Source organism: Arabidopsis lyrata, assembly GCF_000004255.2.
Source record: "Arabidopsis lyrata subsp. lyrata unplaced genomic scaffold ARALYscaffold_1, whole genome shotgun sequence".
NCBI lineage: Eukaryota > Viridiplantae > Streptophyta > Magnoliopsida > Brassicales > Brassicaceae > Arabidopsis > Arabidopsis lyrata.
This window is the reverse complement of record NW_003302555.1, coordinates 7370523-7397864: the sequence shown is the minus strand read 5'-3', so window position 1 is coordinate 7397864 and position 27342 is coordinate 7370523. Positions and strand designations below refer to the sequence as shown.

Sequence of the window (27342 nt, the reverse complement as noted above, 5' to 3'; positions counted from 1 at the left end):
GACATGGCCCAAGTAAAGAGAAGTTGCTTCTACCTCCAGACTAGTAGATCACAGCGGCGCCGCAAACCATTTCACGTTCTCCATATCATCTCTCAGAAATCCTATAACTAAGTGAATTTCATTTTCTTTAATAAACCTAAGCTATTCTTTTAATAATATATGTGGTTGATCCATAACACACACATTATAAATTTTGTATTAGTCTACTCGATTTGTTTTTTTTTTTTTTTAATGAGAATAGTATTATTCTTAACTGATTTAAACTAACCAAATCTCTCCTACTTGAGTTTTATTATTTCGTCGGAAAACAAACAAATTCCACCACATGTTAGAAGTCGTCTTGACACCATAACCATAACACCTAATCTCTTTTTATTATATGTTGATAATTACATAACACCTGATTTTGAATCATTGTAGCTTTGCTTTTTCTCGTTAAAGTTGAATTCATTTCACCGACACCTTCTAGACCTTAAGGGGACGTAACTTCGCACCCACACTTAATTAATTAATTAATCACAAGACCCAAAGATTTTTTGTCACTTGCCAACACACCCGGAGACTAATAACACACACCAATTATATGTAAATCAAATGGTTCTGTAATAAATAATTGATAAGTTTCTTAGGGTATGTTATGTGTATATATTCTCATACACATATGGACCACATGGTTAGCTTAATTATTCGATACTAAAACAAAGAAATAAAAGTAGCCACCCTAATTTGTCTATTTAAAGATTAATTGACCAAAGCACTTGTAAATTGTAATAGTTAGTAGTTGTCACCTCACTTGAATTATTACCCTGATTATTATTAGTGATTAGTTAAGTAACAGTTGCGTTGCGTTTTATTCTCTCTCTTTTTTTTCGCCACCCCCTAGATCATCTGTTAACTAAAACTGTTCTTCTTGAATAATCACAAACAATGAAATTCCAGACCGAACACAAATATATCTTCATTTACATAAAACCAAAAAAATAAAGTCTTACAGGAATCAAAGAACTGTATATGAAATCAAATTTAAAACGAAACGAAAATTGAAACAAATGGATTAATAAAAAAAAAAAAAAAAAAAAAAAAAAAAGTTAAAAGAAGAAAGAAGAAAACTAAGAATGTGATTCCATTATATGTTTTCTATATTTAGAAAGTAATTTTCCAGATCTTAAATCTTGGATCAACCTTACACTTAGCGGCGGAGGTAGTAGCCGTCGTCGCCTTCTTTCCCGTCGGAGCCACCACTTTAATCCCTTCACAAGTAACCCTAATTCCTGACTTAGGAGTTTTCAGAGATCCCATCTTCACTTTCACCTTGGAATTCAAAACAATCTTAATCGCTACTGCTTTCTTCGCCTTCAGATCTCCTTTAAGCTTACCCGCCGATATCTCATCGGGATCTTCGGGAGGACTTCCGATCGTAGATCTAAGCGTAGTGGTGTTCTTCTTCCCGTGAACAAACGACGAGATCGTTCCTTTACCGATGACTACATCATCATCTCCTCCGGTGGATACTTTGTAGAGTGTGATGTCGGTGGCGTCGTAGCTGAACCCGACGTTTTTGTTAGGGTTTCTGGCGATGACGGAGAGGGAAATGGCGGTAGTGAGGTGAGTGGCGGATGTGAAATTGAGAGTGGAAATTTTGAGTTCAGAGACGGTGAAGCTCGGCCGTTGAGGACGGTAGATTAGGTAAACGACGGCTGATGCGGCGGCGGCGATGAGGATTAAGAGGATGATAACGAAAATCGTCCAGCAACAGCAACGGCAGCAACATCCACGGCTATGGCTACTACGGCGACGACCAGCTGGTGGACGGTAAGCGGGACGATTTGCGTTGTAGAGCTGAGCTTTGTTCGCTGGAAAAGTAGGATTTGTGGTTGCGCCACCTCCGCCGCCGACGATGGCGGGAGGTTTTGAAGCAGGGTAAACTCTGTCGTCTGTCATAATCGGAGATTGAGATTGAGAGAGAAGAAGAAGACTTGATTAGAGAGAATAATAATAAGGGTAAGATTTAGGAGATGTGTGTCTTCTTTATACAAGAGATTATGATTTATTACAGTGGAGATTTGAGCATCTCTTTAATGGTTGATTAGTTTTATTAATTAGTGAAAATTAGTGGAGAAGGAGAGAGGAAGCGAAGAGGACCGACACAGAGAGTGACAGCTCAACGCGGAACTAGAGCTTACACGACGCGATCACAACAGCGCGTGTAGAGTAAACGGTGCATATAAGTCACGAGACTCCAGTTGTTATTTGCTAAGCATTTTTTGGGAGAAAATGTGATAACTATGTTTAATCAATTCATCTTAATCTTGTTCTTATATACCAATTTATTAATAAAATATTTCCAGTTGGCTAAAAGAAAATTAAAGCTTTGTTTAGAAAAGTTAGAAAACATAATTGATATTTGTGAGCTCAAACGTGAAATCTTGCACCAAACATTTTACTTTGTATTGAAGCAAGGATAGATGATAATACCTTTCCAATTAAACAAAATAGCTAGCTGATGCTTAGTCGCTTTCCATTTTAAATCTTGACCTAAACTAGCTAATTTATAGGATCAAGCAATGTTAAAAGAGTGTTATTTGAATATATAAAATTTTGGATTTGTTTAGATAAATGCAAATACGTGATAAGTAAATAGTTCCTTTAAACTAGACAACGAAAATATACTAATAATTTACAGCACAAAAAGCATTTCTCATCGTATATGTTTAGAATGGAGCAAATAGAATAACATTGCATATGCGTGTGAGTTGTGACTGATCTCTTCCTTTAATATTACGATTATGAAATGCCAGAAAAAAAGAAAAGTAAGAAAACTTTCATGGCCGTGGTGTTTTGAATTTTAGAAGATAAATAAATAAAAACGAGACAATGTGAGCAACGAAAAAATGATATAACGACAAGCCGCATAAAACCGGCCGGTGGTGGAACGTGGAAGATGGGTAACACCCGCACATATTCAACTGTCTGAATTGGGCTTCTTTATTACATAATAATTAACATAGACAACAAGATTTCCCCAATGTAAGAAAGAGAATGGCCCAGGTTCATTCCTTTATAACTTCTCCTGCAAGCAACCAGAGAGATTGCCTAAAGAGTTTACACAATTGATTACGCACATAGATTGTTTGAAAGAAATCTCCCTATTTTATCCCCTTCGATCTGGCTTCTCTGTCGATATCTACACATTAGCGTTTAAATTTTCAAAAACATAAATAAAGAAAGGCACAGAAAATAACTTTCTAAATTGAATAAACTACTTGTGAATCAAGAAATTCCTAAAACAGAGCAACTACAGAGTGAAGTATACAAGCCCTCGATTCTTGGACAGCAAGTTATTATCCTCCACTAGTCCTCTTTCAAAGAACTAACATAGCTGGATTCTCTGAAGAGGTAATTACAGAGACACTGAGACAAACAGAGACAAAATAAGGGACAGATGAGCTCAAAGACCAAAAAAAAAAAAACATAGCTTTTCGTGGCTTTGTACATATATTGTTATTGGAGATATACTTCTTTGTACCAGTAACTAAACAAACAATCCTTAATCCTAAGCTAAATCATCCTAAGTCTTAGATATAATAAGCTTACCTCTATACAGTGGTTCTAAGGGTTATTCCAGCACCAGAAACAGAGTTACGATTCAAGAAGATTCAGTCCCTGATATAGGCGAAGACAACTCGGAACCAACATAAAGATCTCTCTCTCTAAAGCCGATTTGACGAAACAGTTGACGAACTTCAAAGCATCTCAAGCACTCAACTTCATACACAACTTTTATCCCAAACGCAAGAAGAAGTTGTTTGTCTTGTGTAGTTATGATCACTAGGCTACCTGGACCAAAACAGTTAAAATCTTCTGAAAGAGCATCCAACTGTTCGAGTTTGTCGACATTGTTAGCTACAAGTAGTACTTTCTGACTCATGAGCCTTGTTTTGATCAACCCTGAGGTCTTCATCTTCGAGTACCCTCCTTGAATCCTGATAAGAAACTCGTCTCTTAGATTGGACATTTGACAATCGTGAGGAATCCCTTTGACGTTTTCGAGAAAACAATGACTTTGGAATTTCTTAAAGATCTTTTGATAAACATATCTAGCTAGAGCTGATCTTCCATTACCTCCTCTTGCCCAAATTCCAATCACTCTCACACCTTCATTAGAAGTCAATTCTAACAATGGATACAACTCTTTCATGTGTGCATCAAATCCAAATTGGTTACTGATGCTATGACTTGGTGGTGTTGCAGAGAATAACAACATGTCAGTAATTCTCTTGGTGATCTCGTCGAGTAGCTTGGAGTCATCTTCACTAAAACAGAGGAAAATAAAACGAATTGATTCAACAAAAAATCACCTAGGATTCTAATAATAACGATAATAAAACAAAGATATGAAAGTACCAATCACGAGAACAATGGCCGGAGATACTGGCCAAATTGGTCAGAGCTTGTCTCCATGATACCACAGTCTCATAATTTTCCCTATTTTCATGTTTCCTAAACTGTTGAGCGACCTTTTCGATTTGTCGCCTCACATGAGCAGGCTCGACGTTGTAAAAGATAGGCATAACGATGAGGGAACCCTTCTTTTCGACATCCATGATCATCTCTAGCTCTTGGAGACACCAGGGAGACGCAGGATAATTCTTTGAGACAATCACAACGGCGATTTTGGAATTTTCGATAGCCATGAGGAGATCAGAAGCAATCCGACGGCCACTCTTGAGTTCGACGTCGTCTTTGAAAGTTCGAATACTCATTCCAATGAGTTCTTTGTAAAGAAAGCTGATGAAGGTCCTGCGAGTGTCCTTGCCTCTGAAACTCAGAAAGACATCGAACTTTTGTGGAGTAGTTGAAGAAGAAGACGATGAATACATTGGGTTGAATCAAAATTAAACATGGGTTTTTTTTTTTTTTTTACTTTCAAACTTTGGAAGATGATGATAGATGGCTTGAAGAGCGCAATTTATCGAAAAGAAGAGATATAAAATTTCCAAGAAAATGTTGAAAATTTACCAAGAAAAGGTTTTGAAAAGTCATGAAACTGAAAGGGTACAAAGAATAACATCTACATATCGCTTATTCCATCAATATTCGAATTGGCGATCTACGTACGTGTTAATGCTTTGATGATCAGTCATCAGATGATGTAACTCCAATTCTATTTGTATAAATCTTTATATATATATATATATATATATATTTCACCGTTGAGACCTTTTCTAATATAGTAAACGTGCAATCCTAGACTACTGCACGGAATAAACGGTCAGTGATGGTTGAATAGTTTTGATGCTGAGCAAACGGAAAAACTGTAGATAAATTTATAAGTTGAGACTAAATCTGAAAATTTCTTAAAAATGAGGCCTATTATTTGCAATAACAAGTATATTTGAGGCCTAATTTTGATACTAAAAAATTTAAAAAATCTGGAGGCCCAATACCCATGTTTCTTAAAAATGGGTCGTGGGCCGGGCCTGGTTCTACGTAAAGATATTACTATTTATTCTTTATTATGAGTTGTCATTGGTAACGTGGAGGAGGACCTAAAAAACTTCTAAGTGACTTTCATCATGAGGACTTAGCCAAGGATTGAATGTTTCATCATGAGGTCATAACGGATTTATCTTATGCAGACAGTTTTAACCTCGAAGAATGCTAACGATTTCAGTTAAGACGATAAATGCATCGATCGTGAAGATTGGTTTATGAAAGGTACACAATAGGAGTTTTAGTAGGAAGACGCCAAATCCAATGCTTGTATACTTATTTTTATTGATAAAAATATTTTTTTCAAGATCTACATATCTCGGCTATTACTTAATTTCTTAATTTCTCCACGTCTATACCAGAAAAATAAATGATATATTTTACATTGGCAATGTTTTTAAATTATCAATTTATTTTTCTGGCTATCATTTGTTGGAAGAATAGTAAACTATACAGGTGATTCCTCATACTTGTATGTAGGTGTTTATGTTTCTGATGCTTCCACGATATCTTTATCTTCTAATGCCTCCATAATCTTCCACACTTCCGTTATGTCTTTACCTTGCTTTGCATTGAGTTTAAGCAGTGTAGCTTCCCATTCCTCTTTATCTCTACCATTTAAAAACGAACCAAACAGTCTAATGGCCACAGGAAGAAACCCTGCAAGCTGGACAGCACGAACCGAGAGGCGTTCGAAATCAGGAGGAGGATATGACTGCGTGAAAGCAAAACGTGAGAAGAGTTGGAGAGCTTCATCATATCTTAAAGAACCAACTTCATACACATGATTCACTCCAGATTCCACAAGCAAACTTTTTTCTTGAGCGATTAGAATGACTCTGCTTCCTGGAGCAAACCAGTTGGCGTACTCAGCGATCCACTTCCCTTGTTCAATGTTATTCACACCATCAGCTATCAAAAGAACTTTCCGGTGTTTTTTCTTTGCTTCGGCCATTTCATTCATCTCGTGATCCAAATTTGTAAGATGTTCCCCTTCAAAGTTTTCCGACGGTTCACGTTTTCGAGGAAAACATGCGCCTGAAATTTAACAGAGATCTCTGCATAAGTGTACCTTGCAAGCGTTTTCTTCCCCACACCTGCACTACCCCAAATGCCAACGGTACGAACCTCTTTGTCAGATTCCAAAGCCAACAACGCATAAAATGCTTTCATGTGACGATCCATTCCTGCAAGGCCTTTGAAATCGCTTGATGCAGAGGACAGAAACATAAGCCTAATGTCATCAGCAATTTGCTTGATCCGGTGTGTTCCGTGCATCACCGCAAGATTCCGAGAAAACGAGTACTGTGCAGCTATGATGTCCAGTTTGGCAATTGCAGTCCTCCAAATTATGGCCCTCTCCGGAAATATCTGAGAGACTTGTTCCACATCCAAAGGGTGTTTTGTGAGGAAGATTGGTATGACAGTGAGTGAACGTTTCTCTTGAAACTCAACAATTACAATGAGCTCTTCAAGGAACCCAACTGAAGAAGCTTCTTCATCAGACGTCATGACAACTGCAACTTTGGACTCTGTCAAAGCTTCAAGTGTTCGTTGATCAATTGGTTTGAAGCTACTCTCCTTCCAGCTTTCTGATTTAAAAGCTTTGATGCCATTCCGAGACAAATCATAGCCGAAATTAACGTCAAGAGCTATCTTACCGCTGAAACTCAAGAACACATCCAACTCTCTTCCGGCCAACAAAAAAGAATAAGAAGAAGACATTCACTTTTTTTTGTTTTAGCAGAAACTAAATACAGATTACAAAGTATATTCTTCTTTTGTTTTCTGTGTGTGAATTGTAAAATGATACCATTTGAAGGAAATAAAGATAAGGAGTACCAGGCCATTGTTGCGTTGACTTGTCACTGTAAAGTCCGTCAACCACTAGATTTGAATGAGCACATTTTCCTACTTATGCAATTTCCCCGAAAAGAAAAGAAGATGAAGTTGTTCAACAAGTCGTCCTTAATGTATAAAACTCCAGAGAACGACCTTGATTTTCAACAATGGCGTCCTCCTCTGCACCTCGTGTATCGAAGTACGACGTCTTCCTCAGCTTCCGAGGAGAAGACACCCGAAAAACAATCGTTAGTCATTTATACGCAGCACTTGATAGCAGAGGAATTGTTACTTTCAAAGACGACCAAAGGCTTGAGATAGGAGATCACATTTCTGATGAACTCCGCAGAGCACTAGGGAGTTCGAGTTTCGCTGTTGTGGTTCTCTCCGAGAACTACGCTACTTCCAGGTGGTGCTTATTGGAACTTCAACTGATAATGGAGCTTATGAAAGAGGGAAGACTTGAAGTATTTCCCATCTTCTATGGAGTAGATCCTTCCGTGGTGAGGCATCAGCTAGGAAGTTTCGCTTTAGAAAAGTATCAAGGTCCTGAAATGGCGGATAAGGTTCTCAGGTGGAGAGAAGCTCTTAACCTAATCGCCAATCTTTCAGGCGTGGTTTCAAGCCACTGGTAAGCTCTTTTTTTCTTGTTTACACAAATATCTCATTTGTTAGCAATTAGCATTGGAAAGTTGAATTGTATTCGTGTTCCTTTTTAATATTTTTAGCGTTGATGAGGCTATAATGGTTGGAGAAATTGCCAGAGATATTTCAAGACGTGTGACATTGTTGCATAAAATAGACTCTGGCAATATTGTTGGGATGAAAGCTCACATGGAAGGTCTTAATCATCGCTTGGATCTGGAATCCAATGAGGTTCTCATGGTAGGAATCTGGGGAATGGGAGGAATTGGGAAAACCTCCATTGCTAAGTGTCTCTATGACCAGCTTTCACCTAAATTTCCAGCTCATTGTTTCACAGAAAACATTAAGAGTGTTAGTAAAGATATTGGCCATGATCTAAAGCATTTGCAAAAAGAAATGCTCTGCAATATCCTCTGTGATGATATTAGGTTATGGAGCGTGGAAGCTGGATGCCAAGAGATAAAGAAGAGACTTGGGAATCAGAGGGTTTTTCTTGTGCTTGACGGTGTGGATAAAGTGTCACAGGTGCATGCTTTGGCAAAAGATAAAAACTGGTTTGGTCCTGGGAGCCGAATTATCATAACTACTCGAGATATGGGCTTGCTCAATACCTGTGGAGTAGAAATCGTTTATGAGGTTAAGTGCTTGGATGATAAGGATGCCCTCCACATGTTTAAACAGATTGCTTTTGAAGGAGGACTTCCTCCTGATAGTTTTGAGCAACTCTCAATCCGAGCTTCTCGGCTTGCTCACGGGCTTCCTTCTGCCATTCAAGCTTATGCCTTATTTCTCCGTGGAAGGACCGCGACTCCTGATGGGTGGGAAGAAGCATTGAGTGCACTTGAAAGCAGTCTTGACGAGAATATAATGGAAATCTTGAAAATCAGCTACGAGGGCTTACCAAAACCACATCAGAATGTATTCCTTCATGTTGTCTGTCTCTTCAATGGAGACACTCTCCAGCGTATCACTTCCCTTCTTCATGGCCCCATACCTCAGAGTAGCCTGTGGATAAGAGTTTTAGCAGAGAAATCTTTCATCAAAATATCAACTAATGGATCTGTAATCATGCACAAGTTGGTAGAACAAATGGGTAGAGAAATTATCCGCGACAATATGTCTTTGGCTCGAAAATTCCTCAGGGATCCTATGGAAATTCCTGATGCCTTGGCTTTCAGAGACGTAAGCACCTATATATCATTCTTTGACCTATTCTTTTAAATTTCCCTACACCCTGAGACCTGACGGGTTTCTGGCTTTGTGTTTCTTTTGTCTTCTATCATCAGGGAGGAGAACAAACTGAATGCATGTGCCTACACACGTGTGAGTTGACCTGTGTGTTGTCCATGGAGGCCAGTGTTGTTGGCCGTATGCATAATCTCAAGTTTCTCAAGGTTTACAAGCATGTAGATTACAGAGAGTCGAAGCTGCAACTCATTCCAGACCAACAGTTCCTGCCTCGTAGCCTACGGCTATTCCATTGGGATGCATTTCCATTGAGAGCCCTGCCTTCCGGCTCTGATCCATGTTTTCTTGTTGAACTCAATCTGCGTCACAGTGATTTAGAAACTCTCAGGAGTGGAACACCGGTAAATCTTACCTATGATTCTGCAGCTTGTGTTTGTGTTTTTGATAGAGCAATGATGTGAAAACCTGGAATCCTTGCAAGAAACATATTTCCAACCATTTCTGATTTCCCTGTGTTGTTGTGTCTTTCTTAGATGTTGAAGAGTTTGAAGAGACTAGATGTGACGGGATCTAAGTATCTCAAGCAACTTCCAGATCTTTCAAGTATCACGAGTCTTGAGGAATTGCTTCTGGAACAATGCACGAGACTGGATGGCATTCCAGAGTGTATTGGAAAAAGGTCTACCCTAAAGAAGCTTAAGCTATCCTACCGTGGTGGGCGTACTGCGTAGAAGTGCCCTGCGTTTTTTTTTACGAAAATCGACAAGGCAGCAACATATTGGATTGGAGTTCCCAGACGCAAAAGTGAAAATGGATGCACTTATAAACATATCGATTGGTGGAGACATTAGTTTTGAGTTTTGCTCAAAATTTAGAGGATATGCTGAATACGTCTCTTTCAATTCTGAGCAACATATACCTGTTATATCGACGATGATTCTGCAACAAGCACCTTGGGTCATCTCAGAGTGCAATAGATTCAATTCCCTCAGCATCATGAGGTTCAGCCACAAAGAAAACGGTGAATCTTTCTCCTTTGACATCTTTCCAGATTTTCCCGACCTGAAAGAGCTTAAACTAGTGAACTTAAACATCCGGAGAATCCCATCTGGGATTTGTCACTTGGAGTTACTAGAGAAGCTGGACCTCAGCGGAAATGATTTTGAGAACTTACCAGAAGCTATGAACAGCCTTTCCCGGTTGAAAACTCTCTGGCTTCGAAACTGCTTCAAACTCGAGGAGTTGCCAAAGCTAACTCAGGTGCAGACACTGACACTTACCAACTGTAGGAACCTTAGATCATTGGCGAAACTATCTGACACAAGTCAAGATGAGGGAAGATACTGTTTACTTGAGCTTTGCCTTGAAAACTGCAAGAGTGTTGAATCATTGTCAGATCAGCTTAGTCATGAGCAGCCATGATTTTGAGACATTGCCACCAAGCATCAGAGATCTTACCTCATTGGTAACACTTTGCCTTAATAACTGCAAGAAACTCAAATCAGTGGAAAGAATCCCCACGTCTCTCCAATTTCTGGATGCACACGGCTGTGATTCCCTAGAAGCTGGTTGTGTAGAACATTTTAAGGACACACCAACCAAAGAGGTGTATACTTGGATCTTGATCTGTCTCTTCTATGATTGATGTAGTCCCCTTTTCATCATCTCCTTGCTTTTGTAGGTGCAGCCAAGAAACCGAGATGCAGAATTATGTACTGAAAAACGAAGCCACAAGAAGTCGCCAAATCATCCGCATTCCCAAGATCACTCATGCGCTCATGCTTCTAGGCATCACGCTGGTGGCTGTTCTTGTGATTTTGGTCCTGCGTGTTTTGAAGTGAAACTCAAGATTCAAACCAGAAATGTTTCAATCACCGGTCACCAACAGCATCCTCAAGCTCCTGTAGTTTACCAGGTAGTAACAGACTTACTACATTTCAAGCCTCCCTTGGCCTGCTCACATCACAGTTTGGAACTGAGCCACTGTATTCAAAAAAGAAAGCTTCAAGATATTGTCCATAACACAAAGAGTAGGCAGATTTGGGGAAACTTTTTTGGGTAGTTTTTCTTTACAAAGTGGATAAGCAGATAACTAGATAAGTGTGTAAAGTCAACAATAAGATTAGAAAACTAATTTAATAAATTGAAGTTAATTGAGAGCATTAGAGAAACTAAATGAAGGTTTCGGTGGTGGTGCTGCGAATAATAATGGAGCTGGTGATTTTGTTGGAAAGGTAAAAGACTTGAGAGAGAAAATTGTGAGAGACGGAAACGAAGCATCACAAGACTTATACACACACACACACTCACGCTGTTGGGGAATCTATCTGAGAGAATAAGCAAAAGAGAAAAAAAGATTTAACTTGTTTTGATGATGTAGAAAGGCATGCTGAGTTACGGTTCTCCATCTCTTCCTTGAATCCGTAAGGTCTCTCTCTATCTCCTTCGATATTTTTTTTTTGGTCTAATTAAGTGATGTGCTGATTCGAAATATTCTGGAAAATTCTACCCGGCTTTTAGGACGAAGAAAGTAATAATGGTGGCGCGGGTTTTCGTTTGGTCGGAACTTTACTTTCCCGGCAAATCTGTTGCGCTCTTCTAATTGTTTGTTTCCCCAAAAATAGTTGTGAATTAGGGTTAGTTTCCTTATCATTTGATAATTTGCTCTGTTTCTGGGTTTTTCCCCTTTTGGATTATCCCCAGGGTTTTGCTGTTCCAGGAATAAATATATGTCTTTTGAAAGTGTTATCCATTTATTATATAAATTTCCTGAATTTGAAGCAGAGAGAGCTAATTGTTTGCCTCTGAGTCACATGGAAAAGAAAGATTCTGCGGCACATTCAACTCCATCCTTCCTTAACACTTCCATCTCATGGGGACTTTCAACCGAATCGAATGTCGGCGGTTCTGCTGTGACTCAATCACTGATGCGTTTGAAGGTAGATGCAAGACCAGAACGTCTTTTAAACACAAATAATTTCAGTTTCCAGGACCAGGATTCATCTTCAACTCTGTCCACTGCTCAATCTTCTACCCATGTTGCTACTAGTGGAGATGATGACCCCTCCAGACATATCTCATTTTCAGCACATTCTGGTCTGTTTTAAACATATTTGGCTTCTAGTCGAGAACATGTGTTGAAAAGACAACACCATATGTTTAAAACGCATAATGTTTAGATTCTTCTTTGGTTTATCTTTTGTTCCCATTTACCAAAGAATCCATCCCTTTTGTCCTGAATATATAATCTTTCTCTCTCTTTTATTCAGATATTTTTAAAGGATTTGAAGAAACTCAAAGGAAGCAATTTGCAAATCATATTAAATCAGGCTCCTCCACGGCAGGAATCGCTGATATTCACTTTTCTCCTTCCAAGGTACCCGTAAATCTACCACCAGTGACGATAAGCACTACTTGTGATTGTTGACTGACATCTTGTCTTATACTCTGGTTTTAGGCTAACTTCTCATTTCACTATGCCGATCCACATTTTGGTGGTGTAATGCCTGCGGCTTACCTACAACAGGCAACAGTAAGTACATCCTCCTTGATTACATGCGATGAAGAGGCTTTTATGCTAAACCTCTATTTGCTTAAGCTGAACTTGCAATGTGACATTGTGCTCTCAAGCAGTTACATACAGCGATAGGAAGAAATGCCATTCTTAAATGGTGGATTTGTCTTGCAGTTTATTTCTCCATTTGAGATTTCAGTTTGCTTAAAAACTTTCTGCAGATATGGAATCCCCAAATGGTGAGTCGAGTTCCACTACCATTCCACCTCATAGAAAATGAGCCTGTCTTTGTCAATGCAAAGCAATTCCATGCAATTATGAGGAGGAGGCAACAACGTGCAAAGCTAGAGGCGCAAAACAAATTAATAAGAGCCCGTAAGGTATAGTATCTCGGACAGCGTTTCAGTATCTCATTTTGGTTTAATAGCTAAACAGAAATCATCATCAAATATCATACAGCCGTATCTTCATGAATCTCGACATGTTCACGCTCTTAAACGACCTAGAGGATCTGGTGGAAGATTCCTAAACACCAAAAAACTTCAAGAATCTACAGACCCAAAACAAGACATGCCAATCCAACAGCAACAGGCAAAGGGAAACATGTCAAGATTCGTGGCTCACCAGCTGCAGACCAGCAAGGACCGTGGTTGTTCAACCACTTCTGGCTCTGACATCACCTCTGCTTCTGACGGCGTTGATCTCTTTGGACACACTGAATTTCAGATATCAGATCACCCATCTCAGACAAACCCAACAATGTATGTTCATCGTCAATCAAATGACATGCATGGAGGTGGGAACACTCATCATTTCTCTGTCCATATCTGAGACAGTGGAATTTGGTGATGTGTATTTTCCCACAAAAAAAGGGAAGTCATCCTTGGCTGCTACCTCGCTACTTCGCTAGTTCTTACTTCACACGCTTTGTCAAGATATCATTTGAATGACCAAAACCTTCAAGCTTCAACTCTTTACTTCTCGTCTGTCGTTTGTACCATGGATCATTGTGTGTTAAGTCAGTGATTGGATTGGAGTGTTAAATGTAAATGTAAATGTAAATACTGTTAAGTCTCTGCTCTTTGCTTATTCATAGTTAGTAAACCTAAACCAGATTCATACACAGCATTACAATGTTGCCTATATTATTCCGGTCAGAAGGCCAGTTAAAGGTTATAAACCAACTGACATGTTTGTTGTCAGTTGTCACTATGATTTAGAGTAAGACATGTCATGGTTCTTTGCAGAAAGACGCTTCAAGAACTCCTAAGTAGTGATCGTAGTTGTAGCAGACATCGACATAGAAGCGCATCTTGGTCCCAATCCTCTGTAACAAGCCATCCAACCACCTTCCCTGACCAAGCTTCTAACTGTCTGTCGAATAGTCGGACTGCACTTCCTATTGTTACTACTACTATTACTATCTTCCCCATCTAGAACCTGCAGTCTAGTCTTGATTGTAATCAAAGTGGAGACACTACCAGCAATGGCGGCACTAACCCCTTGAAAAGCCATTATCACTTTGGAGTCCGGTTTAATCACCCTATTGTTCCCATTCTCGTTGTTGGCTTGCAAACATAACACCAAGCTCCACTCTAAACCATTCGTTGTGCAACAGAGTAGGAAGCCCACCAGAGCGCATTAGACTGGGCATAAGTCAAAATAGATATCCCAAATCCTCTGTACAGTCCCTTTGGTCCATCAGCAGAAATGATCTTACTAAATGCATCAAACGCATTAATATATTTACATCTCGATGCATTGACCAAACCTCTGCTTCCTTGAACCATAAGCCTTTGGCTCACCACATCAACAAGCGTCCAAACACGCTGTAGCTGTGAGGCCATTGCAAGTGGTCAAACCCTCAACCGCATGAGCAATTGCAGCAGCCTTAGCCTTTGTAAACCCAAAGCTAACCGCTGCAGTGCCTACGTTACTCTTAGTGACCTCTAATGCATTCATGACCAAATTTTACTGGCTTCTAGCAGTATAAAGAGTCACGTGATCAAATAACAAAATCAGCCTAATGAACAGTAGTAACTCAAATATGTTTCCAAATGCGCAGAAACATTACTAATATAATTTAAAAAATGATAAACAGAGGAAAATTCATTAAGCAAATGGCCTCTTAAAGCCTGGCCACAACAAATATTTAGCTCACAAATATAGTTTTCCTACCCATTATACCCCTATTAATAGTAGAATAGTACCAGAAAGCCACTGGCAAAGATAGGGCCTATGTACTGTAATGTACAGGCTTTGTAATTTAAAGCACAATACTGATCCCCTAATATGAAAATGTCCTAGAGATCAATCAGGTGAAGGAAATTTTGATCACTTCTGTCTCAAACTTCAATCTGACCTTTCCAACAAGAACATGAAGTTGGAGTTTTGGCGAATCAACGGAGGAGGATCAACCTCTGCAACCTCTACGTTTTGCATCGATTTCGAGATATCGTCAAGCGAGAATGGGATGCTGCAAAAAACAATCACCAAGACATGTAATTTTTATCAAAAGATCATTCTTCTACACTGATTTGTTTTGTTAGTGTTTTTTTTTTCCTTTCTTTCAAGGGTTTACCTCGAATCGTCGTCTAGTAAAAATGAATTGCTGATCGCGCTATTTGATACATCTGACACCTCGGCCCGCATGGTTGCTATCACCTGCATCACCATTCTTGTGTCAAGCGATTTTTTAAAAGAACATATCTATTTCAATTTCAGATTTTTAAGTCAAAATAATGTTGGATTTTCTTAAAACATGGCTCAGGATAAGACTACTGTTAACGGTTTGCTCGAGCGGGTCTATCAATCACATGAAAGTTAAAGCAAGAGTGGAAAATATTCACTTGCCTGTGAAGATACGCTATGTGTACCGTATTTGTCGTCCCAATACATTGTACTGATCCTGTACAGTTGCTGAATGCTAAGCACCTGCAGAGAAATAAGAAATTTCGTTAGATTTACATGAGACGAACAAATGAAGAGACAAATTCAAAAGATAATTTGAACTAACCGGACAAAGTTCGGTAGTTATCTCTTTTAAGCTCTTCTTAGGTTTCTGATGTATAACCAAGAAACCAACAGCTTGTCTGATGTGCTTTAGTTCATCCCAAGCCGAACCAACAAACTAGAACAAAACAGAAATGCATCTTTAATAAGCTAACTGTCTGAAAACTCCAGTGACGATTTGAAACATCTATTACCTCCTCCGTTGCATCATGGCACCACTTTTCCAGCTCAGCAAGCCCTGTTTTTACATACTCTCCATTGCTAAACGAGCAGCATTCACGTCTTAAAAGAAGGCTGCACAATTGATTCAACGGGAAAAACATAAGCGGATATGTATTATATAGCGACATGACAGTTGCAACTATAGCAGATTTACCTGTTAAACAGCTGAACATTGATAAATGAAAATATCTGCCCGAACACTTTAGAAATTAGCAACGAAGGCACCTGCAGTTTTGGATCGGTTCAAAGTTTGTGAGAAAAAAGACAAAAGAAGATGAAAACAAACACATTTCAGCTGTGGCTGATTTAATTATTTATTTCACTCACATAATTGGCCCTCATGGTCTTCAAGTGGCCGTTTAGACAAGTAACAATATTTTGCCAATGAGCAATTATCGGTTTTGGAGCAACAACATTATTTTGTGTATTTTGTGAACGTCCCTTTACTAAACCAGACCGTGGTGTCCTTGGAACCTGTTTCCATCAAACGACAAAACCAGAACCAGACTCAGGGGCTTTAATACACAATAATATAACAAAGACTCTTTTCTGTGGAACAAAAGGCAATTAAAAAGAATGCCTACCTGAATGCAAGAAGCAAGCAGAGGGGAAATCTCTTTCTTCATCTTGTCTCGGATCATTCCATATATCTTTTCTAGGAAAGCTGTGAGTTGCTGTTTGAAAAGCAAAGCAGGATATTTAGCTTCAACTTGACGTAGTTCGTCTACCCCACCACCGATCGCCCTTCCACTCATAAATGGGAATCCAGCACTTTGTGGAGAACCTCGGAAACTCTATTATACAAGTAATTTCATGAGAAAAGTGAGATTAATGGAATCAAAGCATTTTTGAGAGACACGTAAACACTTATAACCACCTGAGATACCCGTCCAAACAAAGATGTAGGCATTCCCCGACGTCTGGGAGTAGTTATGCTTCCTGTAGCACCGGCTTTCAGAGTGCGTTGAAGAAACATTAATAATGTGGCGGAATTGGATAACCAATAGCATAGTACATCGCTGTTTTCCTGCATCTGCAAAGATGTAAATCTAGCGTGAGACCAGTAGACCACCCATGAAGCAGGAAAGAACATTTGTGTTGGTATGAAAGAACATCAAAACTACCTCGATGGCAGATGCTATTGTCTCGATTATACGATTAAATATACTGGTTCTTTCTACTTCAAAAGATCTCCAATGTATCAGACACTTGTATATCAGACAGGCGGCGACAGGCTTGCCATCAGAAAATCCTATATCTTCCGAAATAGACTTTAGTAACAGCTCTTGATTTTCCTGCAAGATGGAAAACCGCACATAATGAGTATGCAAAATGCATACTGACAAAAACAGAACATCTTATCCCCGCAAATGAAATATGTGACAAGGCTTCAAAGTGGTAGCTACCTGCTGTTTCTGATTAAGCGATTTTTGGGGCCTATCCTCAGTTTCAGGTTCCTGGAGCATATCATTAAATATTAGATCTCCATCAATGTATATGGTAATTACACAAGGGGCTTATTTTGTTTATCAACATACCTGAAGTTGTGTTGTTTCTCCATTGGAGAAAGTATCCTTCTCGGGAGTTCTCTGAAATTCCAAGGAAATATCAAAAAGGACATATGCACTGTTAGGAAGTTCAATGCAAAGACATAGCTGGTGTCCACCAGTACCTGGATTATGGTAGTTTTTGGTCTTAGGGCCAAAGCTCTAGTAGTCGGTGAGATGGTAAGAGTTTGTTGCCGGAGTACTTTATTCTCCGACTCCAAGTTAAAGACCTTTTCTTGGAATCTAATATATAGGAAGGGGAAATCTTTCGTTAGTCTTCTTATTTTAGAGAAAAAATGGGCCTAAGGCAATATCTGATACTAGTTAAACCTCTAAATGCATGACCTGAGAACGTAAAAGCTTATTAACAAGGGGAAAATATTTGTATAAAGAAAGATAAAAGTCTCACATGGAGAAACAAATGCATCATGATCCCAAATTTGGAAATGAAAACAAACCTCTGAACAGAATCTTGAAGCTGATCTATTTTTCTTCCAGCTTCTTCAAGTTTCTTACTTAATTCATCATTTTGGACCAAGGCACTAAGATAAGCCTGTTTTGCTTCATCTGCCTTTTGTGTTTCTGATGACAACAGTCCCTGCATTAGGACCATGTCGAGATAGTAGATCAGTGGCACGAACAATGAAATAATGGAAGGCTTTCACATAAAGTATTTTCTTTTTAAAATCCAGAAACAGAAAGAATTCTCATTATTAAATTTACACAGCTACATTTATGGTGCAGAGACAATTACATCTTGAAGCTATTTGGTTAAATATGTCAGTTTTTACCTTTAGCCTGTCAATTTCGTTGCTCAAAGAATCGATCTTCTCTGTATCTTCAACAACAACAGGTTCCTTATTAACTGAACATGCTTCTTCAATTGCTACTCGAGCCGCCTCCTGTTCCTTTACGACCATTGCAGTAGTCTCTTTCAATTGTAACCGCATGGTATGCAATGCCTCTTGCAGCTTTGCAACTTCTTGCACCTTTGCCTCCTCAAGATCAGTCTGTTTATCAGTGAAAATATAACAATATAATCCAAAATTTGCAACTGACTTTGCAGACCACAAAGTGTAAATTGGTTTAACCTAAGGATATTTCCAAAAGAAAATTAACATCTCAGTTACCCTTAACCGCTTCTCCAATTGCAAACGCCAGGTAAGCTCTTCTACCCGCTTCTCCAATTTATTCTTAGCATCTGTAAGAGCACCGGTTTCTCTTGCAGCCTAAATCAATGTACATATGGAAATAAACAGCTGAATAAGAAAATTCATGCACACAGTGTAAGAAAGAAATGAAAAGTCACAAAGCAAAGAATCTAACCATTTTCAGCATTCTAAGCTCTCTTCTAGCAAGTCTGCATCTCCAGGCACATTGTGTGACAATTGCCGCCTTCTGAAGTCTTGTGTAATACGAGTATGCTTGGCGACCACGCCAATGAGCCTGAAAAAAGGGGAGATAAGAATCTTTTATCCATCAAAGAGAACAGTCACCAAAGTTTTCCTATTTCCGTCCTAAGAAGGTTGTGTAGTTCCTTCCCAGCAACAAGGAAACTGTGATCTACCTGAAGCACAATGGCAGCTTTTGTTTGCCTTTTGAGCCTGAATTCACTACGTGCAATCATGGCCCTTAAGCCAGCCTGCAACACGATTGTAGATGATCTTGTGGTGACAAAAGATTTCCTGTGGACGTACCGGCGGAAATTCTTCTGGAATCTTAGAGCTGCAGCTTCTATTCTCAGTTTTTTGTGTACCATCCGGGCAATTTCGCCTACAATTAACCAAGCATATATACCAAACTTAAAACTACCAGCTACTACCAACAGAAAAGGAAAAAAAGATGATCAAAACAGAAAAGAAAGACCTAGTAAAGATGAAATGGATATGCTACAATTGATGGAAACAATAGGATGCAATGAGAAAAGGATGGGTAAGCACTATAATTCTGACTGAACAGCCTACACTGTGGCGAAACCTTACTGATGTGCAGAAAATACCTCGTAGGAAGGATTGCAAAACAATTGCAGCATTGCGAATAGAACGGTAATTCTTTCTGGCCATACATGTGCGGAATTGCCTCTGAATGACTCTGGCAGCATTCCCAAGCACCTCTGCTCTCCTCGCATCTAGTTCAGCCATCTGACCAGCTCGAAGGAAAATCTTTGTCTTTCCTACCTGGGAACAACATGGTAAAGGTACGTGTGTGATCCCTGAACAAATACTTTCAATGTCGATAGTGAGAATGATGGAACAAGGAAGGGAGTTTTTTTTTCTTGTGGAAAGGCTATGATCCCATCGGATCATGACCACGACGCTAAAGAAAACAACTTGGAAAGAAAGCAGCAAACCAGAATGAAAATGCATATCACACCTGGTAGTCCCTCAGACCTTTCTTATCAAGAATCATTTGGCAAGCTACTTTATCATCATAACTGTAAAAGAAGGTACGATATAATTGCTTAATACACTGATCTTTGTTTTGCAAAAAGTGTTTTCATAGACATGCAGAAACCTCAGTGAGAGACTTACTTTCCTTCCAAAACTTCTGGAGCGAGGAGACCAAAACGGTCGAGAAAGTCATAGAAGGCAAGCCTGGTAGGATAGCCAGCGCAACTGATCCTAATGGCCTCAAGAACACCCTGCAAGTGAAACTAGTTATTTTCTGGGAAGACACGACATTTAATGAATTAATGAATACCTAGCATATAAAGAAACATCGTATTTAAGTATGTTAGTCAAAAATTGTTGGTAATCGGACTAATACATTTAATATTAATACAAAAGGATAGTGTATTCTAGGTCTAATAAGAGATGTAGATACACCCGTTAGATTGAGACAGGACATCCTTACCCCACAACGTAATTGATGAATGACGTTGAAATTCTCAAAGATACCAGGTTTAAGAACATTGTTCGGCTTTATACATCTGATGTAATGAGGTTCTGTACCATTCAGTGATTCCATCAGCGAGTGAAGTTGTTGCTGCAATATAGATAAGTGATATCAATAAACTTCCTTTTAAAACTTGCAGTGCATATTTAGAAATTTACATGCAATACCTTGAACCGTGATCCAATGGAAGAAAATTTTGATGACCTGGATGAGTCTTCATGAAGCGCATGGAACAAACCCGCCACAAACTTGCAATTAGATGCAGTAAATAGTGCTTGATGTTCAGCAACTATATAATCTTTGTTCTTATCGATGAAATGGTTTGATTGATAAGTAACCTTGAATACACATCAAGAACAGAAAGCTTCAACTTCAAATCATTTAAAAATAAACAAAATCATGAAGAAGCAATACTGTACCTCTCCTGCATAATGTGATATGGTAAAATCAGTGCGAGAGAGCTTCGGTTTGGCAAATCTCTTGTGATTTTTAAACGTCTGGAACAGCTTTTGAGAGAAGGTTTCATGTGTAGACTTGGGAAACATGCTGAGTTGAATCAACCAAAAAACATGAGCGGATAGTACTATGAGAAAGGCATGCAAGTTAATCTGAGAAAGATAAAGCATACCAGGCTTCATCTAGAAGTGAAATAACTCCTCCTGGTTTCTGATTGAAGACACACAATTTTAACATAAGAAAAGGGAAAGCAAAACATAATTGTGCAGTAAACAAGATCTCTGCTCCTAAACCTAAATATGGTTATCATTAATCAATCAAATATCACAAACTGAAATGTAAGTCTGTTAAGTTATAAGAAAGGAGAAACATACTTTTTCAATTAAATCAAGAACATCTTGGTTATCAATAAACTCTATGTAACTCCAATCAATCTCTTCTTTGGTGTACTCTTCCTGCTCCATCTTAAAGACATGCTGCAAAAGAGTGATACCAGAAATAAGTACAATCTACTTATCAAAAAGCAAAAGCGCTGATCAATATAAAAACAAGTAAACGACTAACCTGATTAAAATGCTGTTGCAGTTTTTCATTCGTGAAATTGATGCAGAATTGCTCAAAACTGTATCATAAGCCAAACAAAAGATCAACTACAACTCTTTAATAATAGATAAATCTACTAACTTTCCACGGTTAGCAATTTCCTTCCAACATCTTGACACACTTTATATGAAACTATATCTAACACCCACTCAATATTCTGAGACTGCAAAAGATATAGAGACATTGGCAGATTTCAGTTGAAATAGCAGGAGATGACAAAGAATTATTTCTTTAAAGCTATCCAAGCATGCCTAGATTGGTCCTCCATGCACTCCTGGAATGAAATGGGGTAAAGGTGATAGCAAAGAATGTTTTACGTATAACAATACCTATTGCATTTGAAACTTTCAAACCCATAGATATCCAGAACTCCAATAATCGACTTTGACCGTGGGTCCTGCCCGATGGAAGTGTTAATTTTGTTCACAATCCTGTAAATGATAGAATAAAACGTATTATGCAAATATATATAAAAATGCCAGATGGGGAAATGGAAGAGGAAGTTTGCTTACATACCAGTCAAACAAGTGAGAATATATTGTCTTGGCCAGGGTATCCCTACTCGCAATTGCATTATCGGGATCAAGAGTTCTCGTGATAATCTCTTCAGGTGTAACCATTACACGCCTAATAAGAGCATCTTCTAGGCTCTGGGCGTTACACCTGTCAAAACAAGTGCACAATATAAAAAATAGCTTTTACAACGAATACATAATCCACTAAAACGAAAATGGACAAACAGTTTCAAATATAGTAAGAAAAAGGACCATACATAAGTAGCTTTGCCGCCATATTAAGATGACTTCGGGAATCTTTATCCTTGATGACCGAAGAATCTATCTCTTCCCCCTTTCCAAAATCAATGTTACCAAGATGAAGAATTGCAGCAACCACCCTGAAGATTGCCTCCTGAAAATATTTACTTTACATGTCAAACTCTAGCATGAAAGTAGCAGAACGGAAACCTGACCTCTTTAACACATTAGTTTGAGGACCTGTTCTTCGTTACTGATTCCAACTACATCCATGGCTCTTCTGGTTTCAAGGTATTCTTTAGCATCATCAACACCATCCAATTTATAACAACTTGACTGATTTAGATAATGGAATTTATGTGGGTTTTCCAGCTTGTACTTCTTTATATCCTGCAAAATAACCACGAAAATAGAAAAAAATGAGTACGATATCAGCATGGGATGACATGCACTCAATGTGTCAATTAGAAGAAAATAAATTACGAGATACCTCTGGCGGAGCAGCACAAAGAAGATAAAAGCAATGGTAGTTCCTTTCAGGATCTGAGATTTGGCAAACACGGGACCTCTCCAGCAGATAAGTCCTAATAGCTGCCCCAGATATCCTTCCATTCTTGTCAAATTGGATTTCAACAAATTTACCAAAACGACTGCGAGGTGGGTGCCATCAAGTAGAATGAAAACGGCCAAATAACAATGAATACGAGTTTTCTTAAGGTATAATCGGAAGAATAATTAAAAACATTTAAAGAAATTTAAGGAACAAAGCATTTAACAATAAATCCTAGTATGAACTAATTACTAATTTAATGAACTTAGCTGATAAACCCCAGATTTGGAAAGACGGAGAAAGTACCTTGAATTGTTGTTCCGTAAAGTTTTTGCATTGCCAAATGCTTCGAGAACTGGATTAGACTGCAATATGCCATTGGGGATATACACATGAAGCTGTATACCACCATATATGGAATAATCTTCATTTTTCATGAAAATATAAAACAAACCTCTAAGACTTGCTGTTCAACTGTCCTTCCTTCTACACCAGACCTCCCTCCCAAAAAGGCAAGGTACCTCATGAGCATCTTTGTCGTCTCGGTTTTACCAGCACCACTTTCTCCACTTACCAAAATCGAATTGTTTTTTCCTTCATTAATCATTGCCCTAATAACTTACACCATGACAAATCAGTAAATTATCTCACAAAATAGATAGAGGTTAAATTGATGGGTGTGAAGATGCACAAACCTGTATGCAGCATCCCCAATTGCAAAAACATGAGGACTTAGTTCTCCAAGTGCAGCTCCCTTATATTGTTCCATCATATCAGTTTCATAAATATGAGGCAGCCTTTGGAATGGATTAACTGCAATTAGGATATTCCCCGTATATGTCTACAGAAGTAACACAAAACTTATTAGTATCATAGCTTATTTCAAATGATTTCCTTTGCAGCAACAAAAAGTAAGAGATGCTAGAAAAAATGGTAAATTATCTTACATATATTTCATTAAGTTCGTATCTTGTCTCAAGGTTTCGTAAGACTCCAGGCTCATGCAAGTATGAAAGCTTTGTCATGTCATCTACACCTCCAGATGGAGCTTCAGTATCCTTGGGAAAATATACGTTTGTCACAACCTGAAATCCATACAACATGGGGATATGTGAGGAGAACCATGTCCAACAAGGAAGTGTGAACATCTATACTTGACAGCAACGAACTTATCATGAAAATATATCATGAGCAACAACGTATAAAATGACAACGTAAATCCTGCTGCATCTTACCACGTTAAGCTGTTTCCCTATCACGGGTAACAGTTTCAACTTTCAATAGAAATCTTAAAATATATCAAGATAACTGTCAAATAGAAAGCCTGGAAGCTTTATACTCTTCACTCCATATTTCTATACACTTGCCTTTCGACATTCAGTAAATACCAATAACTTGAGGTCTTTTCCTTTATTTATTATGTTACTTGGTTTGATAAAAACACTAAAAGCATAATAACCTAAATCTACCTTGAATGCAGAAAACCTGCCGATCTAGGGTTATAACGGGACTATGACAGTATCCCATTCCAAGATCACAAGTAACATAAATCGACGTCTAAATTTATCACCTCTCTTATTCCTACTCTTTTTTAGCCATCACCCAAAGGTCAAGGCCACATACGAGCTCATTGATTCAAGTAAAATAAGAAACGTGTAAGCTTATAGAAACTTACGGTTTTCCCCTTCTTAGTTTTGACGTGAATGTTTTCACCATCAATTCGAGTAACTTGTCCATCTATCCATGCCAAATGAGGATCTTCAACCCACACATGTGAACCCACAATTATGACTGGAGCAGCCTGCAACCAGTGCATTGCATTTAACAACATCAAAAACATAGCCTCTAAGATTCACAGGTTCAAGGGCCAGTTATCATCCATTTTACAGCTCTAGGCAAAATTACATAAACGAGATTATAATTGAGACAAAGAGCAAGCCTTTAAGAACTGAGCTAGAACTAGTCAAACCAAAACCTTGCAGAAGTAAAAACAATCATAGATCAAGAATTAGAGTCTCTCTCTAAAAAGGAAAACAAAAAGGTAAGCAAGCAAACGCAACAACAACATTAACGAAACAAACAAGCAAGCAGGGTTTTCAATTTTCAAATAAACAAGGGGGAAACAAAGAGCGAAGAGACCGATAAATATAACTCTTAAGAATTTAAAAAAAAAAAAAAAAAAAAAGTAGATATATTTGAATTTACCATTTGAAAAGCAAACCCCAGATGAAGAGATTGGAGCAGAATCTATCTACTTGTGGAGAGACTTGGGAGTGATAAAGTCGCACCGGAAATCTCAGGAAAGGAAAGCCCTCCGGTGAGAATTTGGTAAATCTCTATTTGCGGTGGAGAGTTTCAAAAAAAAAGCGTTTCGTTGGAGCTCCGCTTGAAGAAGCCATTTGGGGGTTTTTATTTTGTCTCTTGTCTGATACGGATTACCAGTGGGTCCCACTGCTCGCTTCAAAATGGACGGCATCGGTGAAATGTTCCACTTGACCAACCTCTTCTCGCTCGCTTTAAAAATTCTTCATTTAGGATTTTTTCTTAACATTAAAATTTTTTTGGATTTGTCTTGTAAAAAAGTAGGAAAAAATTGTTTGTTATTAATATAGGGCACCATTGTTTCTTTTTGATAAAGTCGCACCGGAAATCTCAGGAAAGGAAAGCCCTCCGGTGAGAATTTGGTAAATCTCTATTTGCGGTGGAGAGTTTCAAAAAAAAAGCGTTTCGTTGGAGCTCCGCTTGAAGAAGCCATTTGGGGGTTTTTATTTTGTCTCTTGTCTGATACGGATTACCAGTGGGTCCCACTGCTCGCTTCAAAATGGACGGCATCGGTGAAATGTTCCACTTGACCAACCTCTTCTCGCTCGCTTTAAAAATTCTTCATTTAGGATTTTTTCTTAACATTAAAATTTTTTTGGATTTGTCTTGTAAAAAAGTAGGAAAAAATTGTTTGTTATTAATATAGGGCACCATTGTTTCTTTTTGTTAATTAATAATATCAGATATTGGGGTAAATAAATGTTATATGTGGAGAATATGTTGTGGCCCATGTTTTAATGTATAAGAAAATAAGGAGAAATTAAGGTTAATAAGAAAAAAAAAAAAGAATTCCGTGAGCGGCAGGATTCGAACCTGCGCGGGCAAAGCCCACATGATTTCTAGTCATGCCCGATAACCACTCCGGCACGCCCACTTTTGATAGCGTCACCACTTTCTTACAATATAGCTTACTAAGTCAGTAACCATTTATTACACAGAGCCCAAATGATCGCTGCGACTGCGAGTGTGTGTGTGTGACGTAAAACCCTAAATTTGGGGTCTTTGTGCAATCGCAAGATTCATAGGCTCTCTGCGCCACTAAAGATTGAATCCTCTAAATTGCAGAAATGGCGGCAGCTTTAGCTTCCAGGCTCTCCAAAGGTACATTTTCATCTCTTACGCCTTCTTATAGCGACTAGCTAATCTCGGTTTTGGGTTTATATTATTTTATATGTTAAAGTTTACTTCTTTAAAAATTAGATCTTTTGCAACATTGATTTATTAGCAACCGTGGGAGTTTAAGTTTCGAAATAAGATTACATCTTCTACACTCTTGTGAGCTTTGAGTTGTTGAATTTTGTAATTGATTTGAGTCATCAACTTTGCTTCGTTCATGAAATGCAGACTCAAAGATTAAACCTTTTGTTCTTGTTATTGATGGCACTAACTCATGCTCAAATCTCTTTGCCGCAAATGATTATTTTTTCGGTTATGTTGCTTATATGATTTTGATTCATCGACAATAAGAGCAGGACGTTCATTGCTTGGAGGTCTTTGCAATGCTTTCTCTGGTTTGATGAGTTCCTCCAATGGAATGATGAATGGGAGCATCCTCTCTCAGGTTAAGCCTCTTTTTGATGAATCTTCCTTCTTATACTTTGGGAGATAACCTGTGAATTGTATGTCATGATGTTTTCCAATTTACAGCAACAACATAGGTCATTCATTCAAATGGGGACGATTCTCAAATCTGTGGATAACTCGGGTGCTAAAGAAGTGATGTGCATTCAATCCCTGAGAGGTAAGAAAGGAGCAAGACTTGGCGATATCATTGTTGGTTCAGTGAAAGACGCCATACCAAAAGGTAAAGTGAAGAAAGGGATGGTCGTGTACGGTGTGGTTGTGCGTGCTGCGATGCAGAAAGGACGTGCTGATGGAAGCCAAGTCAGGTTTGATGACAATGCCGTTGTAGTTGTGGGCATTAAGGAAAAGAAGAAGAAGAATTCGGATGGTTCCAAGAGAAAATTTGAGTATAACCAACCGACTGGTACTCGAGTGTTTGGTCCTGTCCCCCACGAGATGCGCCTCAGGAAACAGCTCAAGATCCTTACTTTGGCTCAGCACATTGTTTGACGACACTACATCACACTAAAACACCAGTTATTATGATCTCCTTAATGTGACTCTGATCCATTCATCACTTGGGGTTTCTGTTTGATTCATAAACTATTCAACTCATTATTTTTGTTAAATTCTAAAGAATTATGAGACCTTAACCTACCAATTGTGATCTCTTATTTAGGCTCGTTTCGGTCGTTAAACTCTACTCTCTAGTAGTGAAAACTGAAAAGGCAGGGG

The 27342-nt window shown here is 38.5% G+C and overlaps 8 protein-coding genes, 1 long non-coding RNA gene and 1 other non-coding gene across 14 annotated transcripts; 3 read left to right on the top strand and 7 right to left on the bottom strand.

The window, feature by feature from the left end:
• Positions 1-928: 928 nt before the first annotated feature.
• LOC9326301 (NDR1/HIN1-like protein 6) lies at positions 929-2337 on the bottom strand. Its single transcript, XM_021013359.1, has one exon. It carries the CDS (start codon positions 1939-1941, stop codon positions 1144-1146), a length of 798 nt encoding a protein of 265 aa, XP_020869018.1. The 5' UTR covers positions 1942-2337; the 3' UTR covers positions 929-1143.
• Positions 2338-2430: 93 nt separating this feature from the next.
• LOC9326300 (toll/interleukin-1 receptor-like protein) lies at positions 2431-5168 on the bottom strand. 3 transcript variants are annotated; one of them, XR_002329425.1, is made up of 3 exons: positions 4405-4916; positions 3595-4313; positions 2431-3411 (listed from the first exon to the last, which is right to left on the bottom strand). XR_002329425.1 is itself a non-coding variant. In XM_021013358.1 (3 exons), the coding sequence occupies exons 1-3, from the start codon at positions 4878-4880 to the stop codon at positions 3958-3960; spliced, it is 693 nt and encodes a 230-aa protein (XP_020869017.1). In that variant the 5' UTR covers positions 4881-4916; the 3' UTR covers positions 3864-3957. The 3 variants fall into 3 exon arrangements, 2 of the variants coding, with proteins under 2 accessions (XP_002890238.1, XP_020869017.1); XM_021013358.1 differs by lacking the exon at positions 2431-3411 and having other exon boundaries at positions 3864-3983; positions 4123-4313; XM_002890192.2 differs by lacking the exon at positions 2431-3411 and having other exon boundaries at positions 3424-4313; positions 4405-5168.
• A 600-nt stretch (positions 5169-5768) lies between these two features.
• On the bottom strand, positions 5769-7505 carry LOC9329022 (disease resistance protein CHS1). Its single transcript, XM_021012676.1, is given in 2 exon segments — positions 5769-6507; positions 6510-7505. Coding segments are annotated over 2 exon segments (1239 nt in total). The 5' UTR covers positions 7219-7505; the 3' UTR covers positions 5769-5977.
• LOC9329021 (TMV resistance protein N) lies at positions 7501-11009 on the top strand. The gene is given in 7 exon segments (XM_021012680.1): positions 7501-7966; positions 8064-9162; positions 9267-9569; positions 9702-9893; positions 9895-10574; positions 10576-10776; positions 10856-11009. Coding segments are annotated over 7 exon segments (3093 nt in total). The 5' UTR covers positions 7501-7502.
• On the bottom strand, positions 10822-11615 carry LOC110224914. Its single transcript, XR_002329373.1, has 3 exons — positions 11532-11615; positions 11081-11151; positions 10822-10991 (listed from the first exon to the last, which is right to left on the bottom strand). It is a non-coding gene; the product is annotated as an uncharacterized LOC110224914 (long non-coding RNA).
• On the top strand, positions 11167-13786 carry LOC9326299 (nuclear transcription factor Y subunit A-8). Its single transcript, XM_021012677.1, has 6 exons — positions 11167-11591; positions 11689-12264; positions 12438-12544; positions 12626-12700; positions 12904-13062; positions 13142-13786. The coding sequence occupies exons 2-6, from the start codon at positions 11898-11900 to the stop codon at positions 13511-13513; spliced, it is 1080 nt and encodes a 359-aa protein (XP_020868336.1). The 5' UTR covers positions 11167-11591; positions 11689-11897; the 3' UTR covers positions 13514-13786.
• A 105-nt stretch (positions 13787-13891) lies between these two features.
• Positions 13892-14687, bottom strand: LOC9326298 (mitochondrial substrate carrier family protein J). The gene is given in 3 exon segments (XM_021012678.1): positions 13892-14250; positions 14253-14532; positions 14534-14687. Coding segments are annotated over 3 exon segments (750 nt in total). The 5' UTR covers positions 14645-14687.
• Positions 14688-14773: 86 nt separating this feature from the next.
• Positions 14774-25309, bottom strand: LOC9329020 (myosin-5). 3 transcript variants are annotated; one of them, XM_002890189.2, is made up of 38 exons: positions 24928-25309; positions 24398-24523; positions 23670-23807; positions 23418-23563; positions 23177-23333; positions 23029-23087; positions 22663-22822; positions 22413-22562; positions 22190-22326; positions 21934-22080; positions 21747-21848; positions 21379-21436; positions 21189-21290; positions 20987-21024; positions 20778-20904; positions 20526-20696; positions 20317-20448; positions 19995-20104; positions 19837-19897; positions 19463-19640; positions 19031-19236; positions 18790-18909; positions 18594-18692; positions 18255-18473; positions 17922-18061; positions 17589-17706; positions 17455-17505; positions 17323-17373; positions 17041-17211; positions 16794-16949; positions 16501-16710; positions 16244-16390; positions 16071-16141; positions 15889-15988; positions 15699-15812; positions 15536-15616; positions 15264-15346; positions 14774-15158 (listed from the first exon to the last, which is right to left on the bottom strand). In XM_002890189.2, exons 1-38 carry the CDS (start codon positions 24928-24930, stop codon positions 15035-15037), a joined length of 4563 nt encoding a protein of 1520 aa, XP_002890235.1. In that variant the 5' UTR covers positions 24931-25309; the 3' UTR covers positions 14774-15034. The 3 variants fall into 3 exon arrangements, with proteins under 3 accessions (XP_002890235.1, XP_020868333.1, XP_020868334.1); XM_021012674.1 differs by lacking the exon at positions 24928-25309 and having other exon boundaries at positions 24398-24577; XM_021012675.1 differs by lacking the exons at positions 16244-16390; positions 24928-25309 and having other exon boundaries at positions 24398-24577.
• A 509-nt stretch (positions 25310-25818) lies between these two features.
• LOC9326297 (50S ribosomal protein HLL, mitochondrial) lies at positions 25819-27308 on the top strand. The gene is made up of 3 exons (XM_021012679.1): positions 25819-26145; positions 26517-26605; positions 26692-27308. Exons 1-3 carry the CDS (start codon positions 26112-26114, stop codon positions 27115-27117), a joined length of 549 nt encoding a protein of 182 aa, XP_020868338.1. The 5' UTR covers positions 25819-26111; the 3' UTR covers positions 27118-27308.
• Positions 25837-25918, bottom strand: TRNAS-AGA. Its single transcript has one exon. It is a non-coding gene; the product is annotated as a tRNA-Ser (tRNA).
• Positions 27309-27342: the final 34 nt, after the last annotated feature.